Source organism: Thermobia domestica, chromosome 2 (genome assembly GCF_964235325.1).
Source record: "Thermobia domestica chromosome 2, izTheDome1.hap1.1, whole genome shotgun sequence".
Classification (NCBI taxonomy): domain Eukaryota; kingdom Metazoa; phylum Arthropoda; class Insecta; order Zygentoma; family Lepismatidae; genus Thermobia; species Thermobia domestica.
In genome coordinates, this window is record NC_137455.1 from 290,109,991 (window position 1) to 290,127,767 (window position 17,777).

The 17,777-nt window shown below is 34.8% G+C and overlaps 1 protein-coding gene across 1 annotated transcript in view; it reads right to left on the reverse strand.

Moving 5' to 3' along the window:
• LOC145678566 (putative peptidoglycan muropeptide transporter SLC46) overlaps positions 1-16,763 on the reverse strand; it is a 147,180-nt gene extending 130,417 nt beyond the window's left edge. The window contains exon 1 of the mRNA XM_081748868.1: positions 15,280-16,763. Within this exon, the coding sequence (XP_081604994.1) occupies positions 15,280-16,276 (997 nt within the window). The 5' untranslated portion in view covers positions 16,277-16,763. The remainder of the gene's footprint in view (positions 1-15,279) is intronic.
• Between the last annotated feature and the right edge of the window lie 1,014 nt (positions 16,764-17,777).

The following is a 17,777-nucleotide window of genomic DNA, read 5'->3' on the forward strand; positions in this document are numbered from 1 at the left end:
TCTGTGCCAAGCCATACAAATTAATGCTTAATGTAGGCCTAAAATTATAGTTTTAATGGTAATTTTATGAGGAATTAATTTTATTTTGCTTGGCAAAACTTCAAAATTTGATACAGTAATGAACCAGTAGTAATTATATAGTAATGAATTGTTTTCTGCTTTTGGTGTTTTCGTATTATTTTCTGCATTTTAGCACTTTCTTGGTTATTTTCTAATTTTTGCGTTTTTTTTTTTTTTTTTTTTTTGCACCCAGTCATATAGTTTTGTTAATCACTTTCAAAATCTTATTTAAAATTGTGCAAGTATTTCGTGCAAGTAGGGGAAGGTGAGGCTAATTGCAACACTTTTCAGGTCTTTTTTTTTTTTACTCGGAAACTATGAGAGACAAAACCTATATTGAGTGGACTAAAATTTGCATGTTTTAGCTACAAAAAAAAAAAAAAAAAAAAAAAAATACAAGCGCAAAACATCGAACGGTACATTTGATAGCACCATCTTTTTGAACTAAGTTCGACTGTTGAGACTTGCCTCACCCATGGGATAAATTGCAACACCATCTGGGGTAGTTGCAACAATCGAACTTGGTTCAAATCTAGTTCCAATCAAGCTATCAAATCTAGTTTCACTCGGCACACGACCAATGAGACCATTTCTCAACGTATATACAGTCTTCTTCTGTATCCTGTTCTTCATACGGTTCTTCACAAACCAAACAGATACAATCTTCTGTGGAAGGACTTGAGAATAAATTCTTCTTAGCTACTGATTTCACATTTCCACCTTTTTTACACTTCTTTTCTATTTCGATAGTACTTTTTTCTACAATGTCTGTGAGAATAGCACATCTCTCCCTTTTTCGAGCTGTCAGTTTTCGAGGTCCAGCTTTTGGGTAGGAACATACATGTTCAGGAGAGAAGTCAGGTTTGTCTGGAAGACCACTTGGCCCTGGTATTTGATCATCTGAAGTATTCTGCACTATCTTGTTAGATTCATTTGCAGGTGATCCATGAAGCTCACTTTGACCTGCAGTCTGAATAGAAGTTCTAACTGAGAAGATGAAGGTAAAAAACTACTACTTGGCACTGCAACCAATAAGCCATCACTGTTGTCTATAATAATAATAATAATAATAATAATAATAATAATAATAATAATAATAATAATAATAATAATAATAATAATAATAATAATAATAACGACCATAATAACAAGAACAATCATAATACTCTTTGTTTTATAACCAACAATAATTGTGAATATAACAATGCTTAACCGGCAAAAATATCTTTTCCAATGCCATGGAGAATGTTGGAACATATGTTGCAATTTACCCCATCGACATATTTGTGTATAAAAGCTTTCCTCGCCACTAAATAGCAGGTAACACGGGAACAGAAATATACTGTAATTATACTTCAATTGTGATACTATTTGGGTACTACATGTTACTTACTGTTGTGAGATATGTGTAATATGTAGTAAAGAAAGACTAAAGTTTTTAAAAAAATTACTTACCCTACAAAAAACAAATTTTCGCCCGCTACGTCTACAGCACCTATCTACTTTCGTTGTTGAACTGATCACGAGAGACCTCTTTTCCAATGCCGTTTCGTGTTCAAACACGCCACAATGCAACACAGTAGAGCCAACGCTAAAGAAGAAAAAGTGCTGTTGCAACGTACCCCCTGTTGCAACGTGCCTCACCTTCCCCTATGTCAGATACTAATATGCACTTTGGTACCAAAAAATAAACGTCTACTTGCACGGTTAAGGTAATTAGCCATACCTAGTTGAAGTAAGAGTAAGCAAGCCACCACTTGTTTATATGTTCCTCAATAACTTTCGTAAAATTGATCCGATTTTAACATGTAACAGTGTCACGTAGACAGTACGTGAAGGAGTTTGGTTTGTATGATGTGATATTTTGTCAATTATTATTTTAAACTGGAAATGGTTGTACAATTCTACCATTTCCGGTTTTAGTAGAGCTATTTGACAGGACAAAGAATGAATTCTTTGGACGCTTAATGGATTGAAGTAAAAAAGCTTCTCGCTATCTATTGCCGTTTTTACTATATAGTGATCAACGTTAAAATCAGAAATGGATTATTTCTACTACTTCCGGCTTCAAAAGAGTTTTTAAGAGAGAAAAGTATACCTATTCTTAGAACGATAAATTAATTCCAAAAGAACCGCTTCTAGCTTTCTTATCGGTTTTGTTCTATGTAGATGAATATTGAAACCGGAAGTTGTACTGTATTTCTATCACTTTAAGTTAGAATGTAGAATTAAGAATGGAGATTGAATGTATTCTTTGGCTGCCTAAGCGTTTGCAGGAAATTATTTCTCGTTATCTTTTATCGTTTTTGTTTTATAGTGAACAACTTTAACACCGGAAATCATTGATTTCTATCACTTGAACTTTGAATATCACCTTTATCATCGAACTTGATTCTTAACTTTTGATCTTTTATCGTTTTTGTTCTATAGTGAACAACTTTAACACCGGAAATCATTGATTTCTATCACTTAAACTTTGAATATCACCTTTATCATCGAACTTGATTCTTAACTTTTGATCTTTTATCGTTTTTGTTCTATAGTGAACAACTTTAACACCGGAAATCATTGATTTCTATCACTTGAACTTTGAATATCACCTTTATCATCGAACTTGATTCTTAACTTTTGATCTTTTATCGTTTTTGTTCTATAGTGAACAACTTTAACACCGGAAATCATTGATTTCTATCACTTGAACTTTGAATATCACCTTTATCATCGAACTTGATTCTTAACTTTGGACACTCTACATCCTGGCTAAAATTGATTGTGGCCTGTCAAGTAGTTCTGGATGGACCGACACGTGGACAGAGTAAATATATCGAGTAGTTTCGGAAAACCATCTCCTTAATAAAAAAAACTAAAATACACTCTACTTCCAGCCTTAGGAAGGAAGTCTTTTGTTTGGAATGAAATCTATCAAGAATAAGGGATGACCCCCTACAAGTTTTCACATATATAGCAAAGCAATTTTCCAGTCTAATTTCGAAAAAAAAAAAACTGATTTTGATGCAATGTGGTATATATCTCCTTATCTTCCCAATCACCTCCTATTCTTAGGATTAAACTATGTCAAGGATAAGGAGTAAAAGAGATACATTCACCCCAACTTCAAAGTTTCGTCGCATATCCATACACAGCACGACAATTTTTACATTATAATTTATTTTTAAAAAATGTTTAATTTTATATATACAGCGTGTCTCAAAAGTCCCCTGACATAGGGTAACTCTGTTATTAGAATTATAAGAAAACGTAAGAGGGAAAACCGCATGCTTTCAATCTAAAGTGAAGGATTAAAAAAAAAAATCCGACGAGCCGTTTGTACTGTACACTCTTTATGTGCCCAATATCAAGTGAAAATTCAACTTTGCCAATTACCTGGACCCACAACGTAAGTAAATGAAGTTATTGTTTGAAATGAGGGCTGGTCATCGACACGTTAGCGTAAAAGACAGTAACTTCATTCACTTATCTTGTGGGGCCAGGTAAATGGCAACGTTGAATTTTCGTTTAACATTGGGTGCATAAAGAATGTACAGCCCAAACGGCTCGTCACATTAAACAATTCCTTCACTTTAGATGAAAACATCATATTTGGAGACGGTTTTCCCTCTTACATTTTGTTGTGACTGATAATAACTGAGCTACCCTATGTCAGATAATTTTTGAGACAGCCTGTATATATATACTAGCCTTTGGCTACCTGTGGGCTCTGCTCCCAGATCCCCGCGTTTGCTTCGCTTACGACCTAGCACATCTTAAACCCACGATTCCAGTTTCTTTTCCTATTTCAACTAACTAAAAGATAAGATTTTGTATCTCACGAAAACACCTTTTAAATAACATGGGAATTTCTTCATCCCTCCTTTAGAGCCCTTAAAAACTAAAAGTATTGGTTATTCTCAATTTTTCTGTGAGTTGGTCTCCGAAGGCTACAATCATACCAAATGTCATCGCTCTAATCCTGTCAGAAGTGCCTAAATATTTAGGGTGTATAAATAGCCTGGGAAAATTTTGCAGTTCCCCATAAAACCACTCTAAAGTTGGAAATTTTTATTTTTGGTGATTTACTTAGGTAACGCTAACAAAAACGTACAAGCATACCAAATATCAAGTTTTTACTCCAATTCCAAATACCTAAAATATAAGATTATATATATATATATATATATATATATATATATATATATATATATATATATATATATATATATATATATATATATATATATAAGGCCCGTTTAAATAACATGGAGAAGTTCTTCATCCCTCTTTTGGACTCTTTAAAAATTATATATATATATATATATATATATATATATATATATATATATATATATATATATATATATATATATATTTGGCAATTTTCCTGTGGGTTAGTCCCGAAAAACTACAATCATAGCTAAATTTATTCATTGTAGCCTTACAGGAAGTGCCCAATAATTTTCGGGTGTTGAAGATGTCCCATATAAATAATATGGAGGAGATTTTTCAGTTCCGCATAAAACCACTCTAAATTTGGAAATTTTTACTTTTAGTGATTTTGTTAAACAATCTTATGGAAAACATACAAGCATATCGAATTTCAAGTTTTTATTCCAAGTACCTAAAACATGAGATTATAGGTCCAAAAAAGGCCCTTATAAAATAACGAGGAATTTCTTAATCCCCCTTTAGACCCAAAAAATAAAAATATTCACTTTTGTCAATTTTCTGTGGGTTAGTTAAAAAATAAAAAACCTACAATCATGCCAAATGTCAACTTTGCACGTCAGCTGGAAGTGCCCGATGTCAGTGAGTGAGTTCATGTACGAGTTTTATATATAGTTTTATATATAGTTAGGTAAGATATATATATATAGTTTTCTCAATCACATCAGTAGATGAAAACAAACGATATGTAAAAGTGAACTAAATTTCAAAGTTTACTGCAAACTTTTAAGTGAAAATACAATAATAAAAGAATTTATAAGCATCTATGTTCCTTTCCTAAGGCATGCAATACAGAAAAAGTGTAATGTACACTTACGTTTCTAATTTGTTTTAAAGTTCTCCCAAGAATGTAAAAATTGATGAACTAACAACCGCAACTTTTCACGTCTCTAAAATAAATAAACAAAAAAGTTTGCATTCCTTCAAGAAATGTTTGTGTTTGCGCCACTGCTTAGTTTGTTTCCTGCAGTATTGTCAGAATTTTTTTTTTTTTTTTCGATATTTGTATTGTGGAAGCTGCTGTATGCATATATCATAAAATGTGTTAAATGTCCGTTTTTCTCTTTAAGTTCAATGACATTATTAAATATGAGCGAACGTATACAGGTGGTTTCCAAAGATATTATAAATTGAAAATGAAAGAAATATTTTAATAAATTTGCCAAAATGTGATAATTCGGAAGATTTTTAAAGATGCGCTTCTTTTTTTAAAATGTTATTGTTATTTTTTTATTTGTCCAATTGTGCTCGCTGCTAGCTATGACGTGTTGACATTTCATATAGGCGTTGCCCAAGAATTTGGAAAAGGATCTTCCTAATCAAACACTTTGATATTTGCAACTTTGTTTGTTACGCTATTTTTCACTACAGTGGGAATTTGTGATGTCTTGATTATGCTAGTCAGAATGAATGAAAGAAAGAAACAAGAAGAAGAAGAAGAAGAAAAAGAAAGAAAAGGAATGTATTATGTTCTGTTAATCTTATTAAATTCTTTTTCTTTTCAAGAACTTACTGAATTCTCTCTCTCTCTCTCTCTCTCTCTCTCTGTCTGTGTGTGCATGTGTGTGTATCTGTTATTTTCGATTTTTTTTCAATTTTGAATCCTCCATTCGGTAGAGCATCGAAAACTATCCGAAAGAAGTGATAGAATTTTTCACCTCACTTTATATTCCCGAGATATTGGCCAAAAAAGTTCCGATTTTGGGATATTTAAAAAGCCATATCTCGGAAACCGTAAGTCATAGAGAGATCATATTGGTGTTTATCAATACATAAGAGAATGGTGAATATTTTGGTACCAAACAGTAACCGGTGGCCACTGATTATATCTGCATTTTCAGCAGTGGCGTAGGGAAGGGGTGGGCCCAGGAGGACCGAGTCTCCCCCCCCAAAAGGGTTCCGACAATTTACTTTGGTGCTTTGATGTTTGTAATTACTTTTTTCTCCGAAGAAACAGCAATTGCCTTCCACGTACTCTATTTCAGAATAAAACGTGCCACTAAACAGTTGCTAGACAAGCTGAATGAAAGAAAGGAAGGGTAAAAATAAAGATTTTCCTTTGATGTTTTCGTTTCATTCAAATCAAATATATTTGAGGAAAAAAATGTTAACAGCAGAGGGTGGGAAACAATCTATATATATAAAAGAGAACGTACAAATCCTTTGTCCGCTCATCACGCTAATACGGCTGAACCAATTTCTTTCATTTTTGGGGGGTTGTTAGGATTTGGACCCTAGATGGTTTTTATCATATCACTTTAATTTTCAATTACCAGTGTCTTGAGATAATTGACCATTCAGGTGTCCATTACGTACAAATCCTTTGTTAGTTCATCATAGGTATAAAAATAAACGTATTTATATGCAACCCGCATGACCGTGTCACTCGGCGGGTTAACATAAATGACAGGCGTTATAATGGTTTTTATCATATCACTTGAAAGCGAAAAAGTAAAAATTATCTAAGTAACAAAGTTTATTGCGTTCGGGGGTGACCGCAGCGAAGCGGGGCGGGTTAACATAAATGACAGGCGATATAATGTTAACATTTACTGCAATCTTCTATGGTTTTTATCATATCACTTGAAAGCGAAAAAGTAAAAATTATCTAAGTAACAAAGTTTATTGCGTTCCGGGGTGACCGCAGCGAAGCGGGGTGAACGCTGCTAGTACTAAATATTTGTAGCATGTGACTATCTTACAGCAATCTCTGATGTTTGATCAATTGGAGCAATTCAAAAGATTTGTTTAAGTTAGACGAGTTCAGGTGTCGAAATAAGAACTTCCTTTGCAATTGCAAAATGTCGCAAAACGTTTTACAAAAGTGGTTAAAGCGGGAAAAAGGCAATTGTGTTAATTTCGGTGAGAAAAATGTGCAAAGAAACCAAAAAACAACGGAGAAAAATCTAAACAAGATATTAATTCAGAGGAAGACTCGCAAAACGCATTAGAAAAACGGCTAGAACAAAAAAATGATAGTAGTGGTGTGCAAAAACAGCAATTGAGAAGCAACGAAGAAATATCTAGAGAAGTCAGCACTTCAGAAAAAGATAATAATAATAATAATAATAATAATAATAATAATAATAATAATAATAATAATAATAATAATAATAATAATAATAATAATAATAATTATTATTATTATTATTATTATTATTATTATTATTATTATTATTAAAAATAAACATTCTGACGCAACAAACGCATATATATATATAACACTAAGCCCCCCCAAACAACAATACTTGCTACGCTACTGATTTTTAGTATATACGGTGATATAGCTAATTCAATAGATCCCTAATACAAAGGTTCCAAGTATGTTAGTGTATTATCTATTAAATTTAATAATAAAAAAAAAATAATACACAACTTCATATAAATTTCGAAAAAAAAATTAATTCTTTTAAGTTCGTTCTGGCAATGCTCTTCGAGCATTCTTAACTTTTTTTTTTTTTTTTTTTTAAGTTTAATTGAGGGGCAAACGCTCAGGCTTGTATCAGTAAATTTCAATAATCGTGCCATATTATAATACACGAAAATTGAAGACATTGGTTCCAATTTTGATGCGGGGAAAGCCAACACGGGGCTTAGGAGATTATTTGATTAGGATACCATGTTAGACTACAGGTTCATATCTCGTATATCCTGGAGCTAAAGCAAGGTGTGTTTTGTTTTCTAGACTCCGTTTTCAACTTACCAACATAAATATAGGCCTATCGTATGTATATATGCTGCACAAATTCCTAATTACAAAAAAAAAAAAAAAAAAAAGATAACGTTTAACCTAGATCAGCTTTCATTCGATTCTTGGCGACGATAATAATCGACCTATTATTAATAGGGAATGGATTTCCGGAGCGAAAGAATAAACATAAGAAAAGCATCTCCTTACTAATCACTTGTCCGAAGTGCAATTTTATTTTTATTATTGTTTTTATACTGCACCATAACAACCATCTTCACATCATCAATTACATATGTATCCCAATTTTCACTAAACGAAACTCTATATTAAAGAAATGAAAGTTCTACAAAGTCGGCCTAGCATACTTCAGAAGAAAATACATTTTTTAATAGCTGTTTGATGGCATGCAAAAACCAGAACTGTAGGAACTGAATCATGAATCCGCTGTCTGCTAAACACAAGTTGATGTTTTGTTATTTTTAAAAAGTAATTTTTATTCTAATATCTGTACGTGAATTGAGCTTACTTTCGCAGTTTTTGAACGGTTGTTTGTTATTTTTGTCTATTTTTAATGGCGGAACACAAAAACCTTAAATTAGCAAAAATATACGGTTTATTTCTTAGGAGCTGTCTTTGTGAGCATTCTGGTGAATGTCTGTTGGTGAGCCATTATCTTAATCCAGTTTACACTCCGCTAACCTAAAACTATCGAAGTTATCTGCAGTACAGCACAACGCAAACGACAGTGCTCATTGGTGGTAATAAAGATCAGGATTATTTTTGTTTCTGAGAAGATCAAATCAAGTAGGAAATTGTACGAACATTGTCTCTTTATTTGACACCACCAACCTGTCTATACTAAGATACAAGGATCAAATAGCTTCACACACTTACGTAAAGATGCTGTACAAAGCAAAATACGTGTATCATTTTCGAGCAGCTGAAAGAAAGGATTTATTTTGCTATACATGAGTCGGAAACAAAAAGCAATACATTATCATATTTGTCACCTACTGACCACAATAAATGTTTGACTACAACGAACAACTAGGGTTGTGTGATTTTTTTCTTGTTTTCCTATTATCTGTTTTCAGGACAGTAGCGAAGAGCATTGGGAAACTATATCGTCATTTCCAAGTAGGCCTGCATCCAGAGGGGGGCTAGGGGGGCCTGTCCCCTAAACTTTCCATGGCCCCTCCAAACCTCAATACAAATTTCTATTATTAATACAAAAAACAATTCAGATATTTGTAAGAGAATTTTTAATGACTTACGCCCACCTAACTTATTTATGATCCCCCCATACATCTGTGGCTGGTTCTCGGGCCTGTTTCTAAGCATACCGAACATTATACATGTATTTTGTAGCAAGTAATAATTTTTACTCATCTTTCTGCTTTTTGCTGCTATTTTGTAAATGGCAACCAATATTTTCTCATTTTTCAACTGCTCTATGAAATAGTAGTATTATCTCGAAGTAGATTAATCCTGAAGGTTGATCTTAGTCTACTTGACAAGACAATTTCTAAACATTGGATAATTCATTTTAAAATACTCGTAGAAATGAAAGTCATTACTAGGTCTACTTATCTAAATACAAAACACGATGCTTTGAAGAAACTGTAGAAAAAGAATATTGTTTTGCTTGAGTACATTGATTGGTAATTTGAATTTCCAACAAGCCTGAGAAAAATAATACTTCATTATATAACGAGATGAGACGAGAAATAAGGTTATTTCGTCTCGTCTCGATTCTCGAAGACTTATTTCTCATCTCGCCTCAATTCTCGGAAAGATTTTCTCGTATCGTGTAGAATTTTTCTAGTGTAATTTTGTAAATTAATACACAAAATTTATTTTTTTTTTTAAATTTTAACTAGAAGTTATTTCTTCGTCACGAGAGGTCCATGGAAGTGTGATATAACAAGATTTAAACTATATTTATTATTGGAATATCTTTAAACGCTGATAATTTCTTTTCATTATGTTCCTACAACCACTTTTTATTATGTTCTTACAAAGGTAGTTGGTGAGTACTTCAAATGATATATCCTTAGCCGAACTCACTCTATAAAAATTGTTGCGTGAGTACTTTAGGATTCTGAAACATGTACTTTTGGATTGGGCACATATTAGTTCCTCAGTGAAGTCTTGACCCGACTACGGTAGGTCCCATAGTCTTCGAGCTATGGACCTTTAAAGTTCACTTTCTCATGTTTGTGGCAGTCTATAACTCCGAAAGGTAGCATTTTGCACCCAGGTTGGTCTATACTTTTTGTCTTATCTTGATGTCAGGAATCACCTCCCAAACGTTGTCGGTGTTGTTATGAAACACTCCGTATATTCACAGAAAAGGTAAGATGATTGGCCTAGTTCAAAATGATTGAAGTAAATGATTGATGTATATCTTAAGATATTAACGGATTTGTTTTTTCACAAAGATGAGCGCAGATTCCAGATTCATAACATTACACCAGTGCTTAAACAAACAATCACACATCTGATTATTACCAGTTGACGACACAACCACTTCGTGTTCCGAATCTCACCTCCTACGACAAATTTTGTGTTGAAATATTGAAGACAAAGTCTATAGACTTTTACTAGATGATCTCTGGACGATTCTAGAATGCAGTCGAGGGCCAAACCGTCATACCTGTCTCCTCACACCATTTAATTATTTTGTTTCCAGTCTAATTTCTAGTTTATTGATTTTTGTGCCCGTTCTTACTCCTTGTTTATATCCAACCACATCTTAACTGTTTAATTCCTACGCCATCTTGCATTTGTTGCAGTTATCGATGTGCTGACAACGGCTTCATGTTGTCTGTATTTTAGTTACGACATTAAGCCTAATTTCGAATCATCTTTACGTTAGAAAATAGCGTGAACTCCCTTACGTCCTTTGTGGAAATTCGCTCATACTTTTAAAACTAATGGATTCTATCTTTCTGATTTCTTCTAACTATCGGGGTGCAGGCACGGTGGATCAGTCGTAGAGCACTTAGCTCTGGTCTATGGGGTCCTTGGTTCAATCTCTGGCCATATAAATCTGTGATGGACAACATCGTGTCCGTGGGTTTTCTCAGGGTACTGTTGTTTCCTCCTACTTTCTCATTCCACCAATTTTTCCATCATCACCGTCAACCTTAGCCTAAAGAGCATAAACGTCGGACGTTAAACTGAAATCTTCTTTTCGTATCTTCTAACTAACGTTTGGTGTCAGGCAACACCTCTGTGCGTTTATCGGCTTAATTTTGTACCACTCTGTATATAGGTATAATATAGCTATTTAAATTGAAGGGTATTGGTAACGTGATATTGAAAGGACAAAAGTAAATTAACCCACGCAGCCATTGAATTTAATATTTGCCTTAGGGCACAATGGAAGATCACTTCTTTACAAAATGACCTACCTCAACAGGAATTTAATTGGGAATTGTCTGTTCGTGTGACCACATCAGCTGGGTATATGCGTTATAGTCCCTGTTCAAGGCCAAAACACAGCATCAGAAAAAGAACATGTTAGCTTCTCACATGTCGTTTTGGTAATTCATGCTAATGATTCTTACGTAATCTAAGAAAGGGAGTAATTATACAAGAAAGGGCCTACAATTCTTCTATGTTTACGATTTGTAATGGATTTTTCTTTTGTAAAAATTAAAATTGTATTTCATGATTGAGCCTCATAATAAATTACGGGGATTATTGTTGTCAGAGCATAACTGAGTGTTATAATGTATATACTACATATGTTAAAGTTACGTAAAACAAACATGAAGTTTAGTATTCATTTTTATGACCTATGTTTTTACCATAGTGGCTAAATAGACACAGCAGTGTGCTAACTCCACATGTGGTGCAAAACCCCTTTATGTAGGAGTAGTTGGTTAGAGTTTAGCGTTCTCTTTTCAGCACTGAGGCTATATGAAATGTGGATGTAGAGTCTAAGGTTGAATTACAACCACCACAATGAGCTCAAATTTCAATGAATCGAATCTGGGACCACGTGCGCGTCTGCTAGGCACTAGATCAATGGGTTAAGCTTTAACTAGACTATTAGGATGCCAAATTACTAGAGGGCGCTGCACACGTATGTAAATGGACACGACTAAACCACACTGGAGGCACGGTGACTCCAGTGGCGGATCCAAGGGGGGACGATCGGACAAGTCCGTCCTGGATTTGCCCCTGGGTGACTCAGTGGTAATATGCTTACCTCTGGTGCGTGTGGTTCCTGGTTCTATCCCTGACCAAACGAGTTTGTTGTGGATAGCATCATGTCCGTGGCTTTTCTCGGGGTACTCCCGTTTCCTCCCACTTTCTTATTCCACCAATTCTTCCATCATCATTCACTTGCCTTAATCATCCGTCTCCCTTAGCTCAAAGGGCATAAACGTGGGACGTTAAACTGAAAAATGTAATTTCATTACGACTAAACCACAATTGAGTTGATTTTAGTTTAGCGTCCCGTTCAGCAGCGAGGCTATATGAGACGTGGACCTACTGATTAACGTGGAATCCGAACCACATGAGCTCCCGCCGGGAATCGAACCCGGGTCTCCCACGCCAAAGGCGCGTACCCTAACCGCTTAGCCACGAAGGAACTCAAAACCACAATTGAGATGTGCCAAGGATTAATTGATTGAAATTACAAATACTTTTCAATAAATATCACATGAAAAGGAACATAGTTTTTAAATTATGGACCGAACAATTTGTCGCGGTTTTATCCAGAAGAAGCACTCCCATCAGAGATCGAACATGGAATAACTAGTACAGAATATACACCCGTTAGCTACTTAGCCACGAATATTGAATAAACGGAAATAAAATATTGCAGAGAAATTAGGGAGTTATTCTGTATACATTTAATTCTAAAATCGCGCTTTTGGAATTCGTTAAGAGACCAAATGAGATGACGTAAAATAGAGTGCTGTAACACATAACTATAGGAACAAAATAGCAGGCTTACTAATTATTCGGCAAATCTTCTTGCAATCAGGTAACTAGGGCTCGAAAATTGTAAACAACAGGGATATTAATGATGTTTCTCTTCTCCTCCCCCTTTTCTCTCTCTTTCTCTTTCTTTCTTTCTCTTTCTCTCTCTCTCTCTCTCTCTCTCTCTCTCTCTCTCAGACCACCACAAACATCGTTAAGATTGTTTGCTATTTTTTGGGAAGAAAATTTCTGCATAACGGATACGAAGAATACATGCCATTTGAAATCCATCACTAACACCCTCCTTGAAATCCATCGCTAACATTGCATTTATTTATAAAATTCCATTGAGGTTAATTTGTACTTTATTTTTTCCTAATTACACCATCAGGGCGCACTGTCTGCGAAATCATCATTAATAAGTTGTCTCTAGAAGCACAGATTCGCGATTATCTGAGGTAATCGGAGACGAGTCTACCTTGGATACGCAAAAACTCGGATAATACGGAGATCAGCCGTTATTACGTACAGTAGTACGTACTGTAAATGAAAAAAACATTTTTTTTATATAGAGGAATTGTTTATTACAGTACACTAAAACTTATAAAAACCGAATATTTTTACATACATACAATACCATAGAAAACATTTGAGTCTGGATTGCCGTCTGGAACAACTTTTAGCCTCTCTTTGGTGCTGTGATGATGAGCCAAGGCTATATAGGTAGAGAAGGTCAACCGACGTCAACTGCATTTTTCTTAGACTGCTTCGGTTAAGCCAGAGGTTCGGTTAACCGGAACTCGGATAATCGCAAGTACTGTACTAATATTAGTTACCGTTGTTTGGAAACTAAATATTTTCTCCCCCTTGCACTTTTAAGAAATGGAGGTGTGGTAGATAGACAAAGTGGCCCAAAAGTAGGTATACAGTCAGCTCATTACCTTTTATATAATTTCTTATTGTTATCCATCAGGTAGACTTAGTTTCTTTATTATTTGTTCTTAATGTCTTTTTTACTTATATCTTAAGCTCGGAACAGTCTGAGCAAATAAAATTATAAACTAGAATGTTATACTAGGTCAATGCAGGAGCGTATACCTACTTTTGGGCCACCCTGTATACATGGCGAATAAAACCAAGAGCTATAAAGCTCTTTTTCGAGGAGAGGGGAATTATAAAATTTTGTTTGAAGTAAATCATTTGCGGGGAATGGAGATTCTGTGAAAATTAATTGCCTTTACTCGTAAGATAACATGGGTCTCTGGCTTATCACAACCAATTAACATAATTATAATCACGAATTATTGAAATAAAATGCTTCAGTTTTATATCCTACGGTTATGTCATGTAGCGGTGAAGGCTCTACCAAGTTATTGTTGACGGTGTTTCAAAGGAGGTAACTATAGACTACATTTCTGTACAATACTATGCTTTGTATTTAATAACCTATATGTCATATATGTCATCACCAGTGTGGTACACATTGTATACCTGCGAGGTTGCGGGTTCGAGTCCCGTTACTAGCTATCAGATTAAGATTTTCCATTACAATTTTTAAGTGCAGAAGGAAATATTGAGTTAGGAATCCAGTGAAGGCTAAGGTCGTATTTATTTATTTATTTATTCCATTTCCTTGGCAGAGGACAGTGAAATTGGAAAAGAACAAGTTGTGTACAACCAGATAACCAAATGTGCTACTAAGCATACTTATATAGCATGCGCGTGTACTGTGTTCGATTACCGGTGAAAGTCGCACACTGTTTTGCTTCGACCTCATGTTAAACGTTTAGTGGACGTTTTACAATGCCTCTGTGCTAACTTGGGACATTGAACTTAAGAGAACCAAATACATTGTTGACGTAAAGTGTTTACATTTCTTAAAATGAAAACCTTGAATCCGGCTTATGTTGTGAAATAAGTTAAGAGGAATTTGTTTCCACCTAACAATTATAATTCTTGTCTGTAATTCTTATTGTGTTTGCCTGATGTTTTCGTTATTTGTATTACGTAAACAATAAACGTAAGTACTATCTCAGAATCAAATCTTAATCGTTACTCCTATATTTCTCATGATATAGTAATCGAGGGTTACTATCTTTCGTACTAGAGACAGATTGAAGACTTCAAGCAAAATACAACAGCATGTGTAAATAAAATAACTGCAACTCTGACACAACATACAGATAAAAACAAAAGTGACAAGAGTTCACAGGAGAAACTGGATTTGTGTACATGAAATCTTCAAAGTAAATTTGCACAGAGCTCGTCTCTTCCACAATAGCTTTAGCGTCTAACGAAAAGTAACGGGACTTGCTAAACAAACTTGTTATGACAGCATGTTATTAAGAAAAGTTGCGTTTACTCACCAAAGATGGGTCCCAACACAACAAAACAAACTGCCATGAGTAGAATAAGCCTCAATGTCTTCTGGTCTTGTCTTTTCTTAAAAGTCACCTGGAAAGTCCCCACAACATGTTTTACATCTAACAAATCTTTCCAGAATCCAATCTTCTCAGTTTGGCCTTCGGCAGACTTTGGTTTCACATTCTTTATTCTAATAATCACATACAACATACTCAACACATACAGAACCGTAGACACAGTAAAGACTCCATAGAAACCTATTTTCACGTATAAAATCCCACTGAGTGCTGTTCCAATCGGGATACCAACTGATATAAACACGTTCACAAACCCAACACGTAAAGTTCTCATCTCAACACTTGTTACGTCAGCGATGTAGCTGAAGATGGCCATGCTCATTGTCATCCAACCGCCTGTGATGGCAGGAAACAGGGCTTCAAAGAGGCCAGCTACCTCCATAGACCAATTCTCAAAATAAACGCACAGAATTTGTGCAATACTTGTTAACAGTTCACCAATTATAGGAAGCAACATACAAAATTTTCGTCCATGACGATCTGTCCACGAACCTAAGAACAGAATTAAAATGATCGGGATTGAATTTTGAACTGCAGATTTCCAAATGCCCATTTTGGCCACAAGCCGCTGAACCTCAGCTTCTTGTATCGTGTAATTTGCTGTTTCTCTTCTGGCCAAAGCGGAACACACTTCATCACTGTAGTTTAGATTGACCCTACATGCCTTTTCTAAATACAAATTCTGAGTTGCCAGCTGGGCTAAGACGCTAGGTACAATGTAGCACGCGAAAATGGGTTCTACTGTGATATTATTAAATAGAAATTTCACTTTTTCTCTCCATGTGAAGTCTTTCCGAAATTCAAAACCAGTTTTCTCATCAACATTTGATGTGTCAATTTTAGTAGATTCAGATCCATCTTTTCGTGGTAGTTTGGTGGTACCGTTGGCGGTGTAACAATGATCGGAAGAATTTTTATCCATTGCGTATCATCGACAGACAACGAGAGATCTCAAAAAAGATTTGAGTTTACTTCTGTCACACACCTTTACGCGCGTGCAAAGATACTTTTTAGGACACTGAACGGCCTCGAGATTCGTGAGAAAAATTATTCTTTTCTCTCTCTCATGTACCAATTTCCGCCTCGTCACATTATATTCGCTCGCAACTCTCAAAACAAGTAAAATTACTATCTTTTCCCTTCCCCGCGACCTTTGCAATGCTCAGGTAATTATTAGTTAGTGTTTCAGTTGCATTGCTGTGATTACTTTCAGTTTCTCTCTTTCTCCTTCTCGAAGTTCTCTGTCACTTCCCCTTTTACTTTCGATGGATCAGTGACAGAGTATTGCCATTTCGCGTCCCGCAGAGCGTTGTGCTGCTGCGACAAGAAAGCGGTCACTACAATTACGATTCATGAGGTAGGCCTAGTTGGACGGACTGTGCGAGTTGGACTCTTCTTCCTTGCCAGCTGTCCGGTGTGCTTGAGTTGTGGTGTCACTTATTGCGGAACACTATAATGCGTTGCGGCAGGGTTTCCAGCTAACATAAGAAACATTACCATGAAATAATATTAATTTTTGGAATTGAGATATTTTTCAACGCTTTTTTTTTCTTTCATCTTACTTTTCTGCTTCTATTAGTTTCAATAAATATGTCAATAACATAATGCTCATATTTGAAGAGGAATTTCAGAATATGATTTCAAGAACCATAATGTTTGTTATTTGATTAATAAAGTTAATCGAGTCTCATTCTTTCCAAAAATATTAAATTATTTCTTACTTTCACCATTAATAATTTGTATCTCTGATCATCTCTAAATATACAATCTACACGTGGGTAGAACACAAATTTAAATAACTTCAACAATATAATTAACATTTAACGAAAACAAAATTGTGCACAGATGATACTTATACCAATCAATAGTTCTTATTATTCTGAACAAAATGATATGGATGAATGCAAGTCTGATGCGTCATTTTCGAGAAACTCGATTTGATTTTTGATTCTATTTGAGTTAGCGTTCCTTTCAGCTGCGAGGCTATATAAGACGTGGATCTACAGTTTAACGTAAAATCCGAACCACATGAGCTCCGCCTCGAATGAAACCCGGGATTCGTACACCAAAGGCGCGTATGCTAACCGCTTAGCCATGAAGATCTATTGAAGAATCTCAAGATGATTTTTTTTTTTTTTTTTTTTTTTTTTTTTGTAATTCTAAAACTCGATGCTGTGTGATAACCACGCCAACCGTGAAGATGAAACTGAGACTAAAGAACTCTTCATCAAGCTTTTCATCATGATACTGGCGAGACGATAGTACACAACATGATTAGTGAAATGTAGCCCAAGATTTTGATTAACTCTTAAACATTATTTTTTGTTTAATTATTGTATTGTGTAAATATAAGACACGTATGAAGAGATAGGTCTAGTTGTTGAACACGATACTTTTAAAAGTGTATTCATCTTAATTTTAAA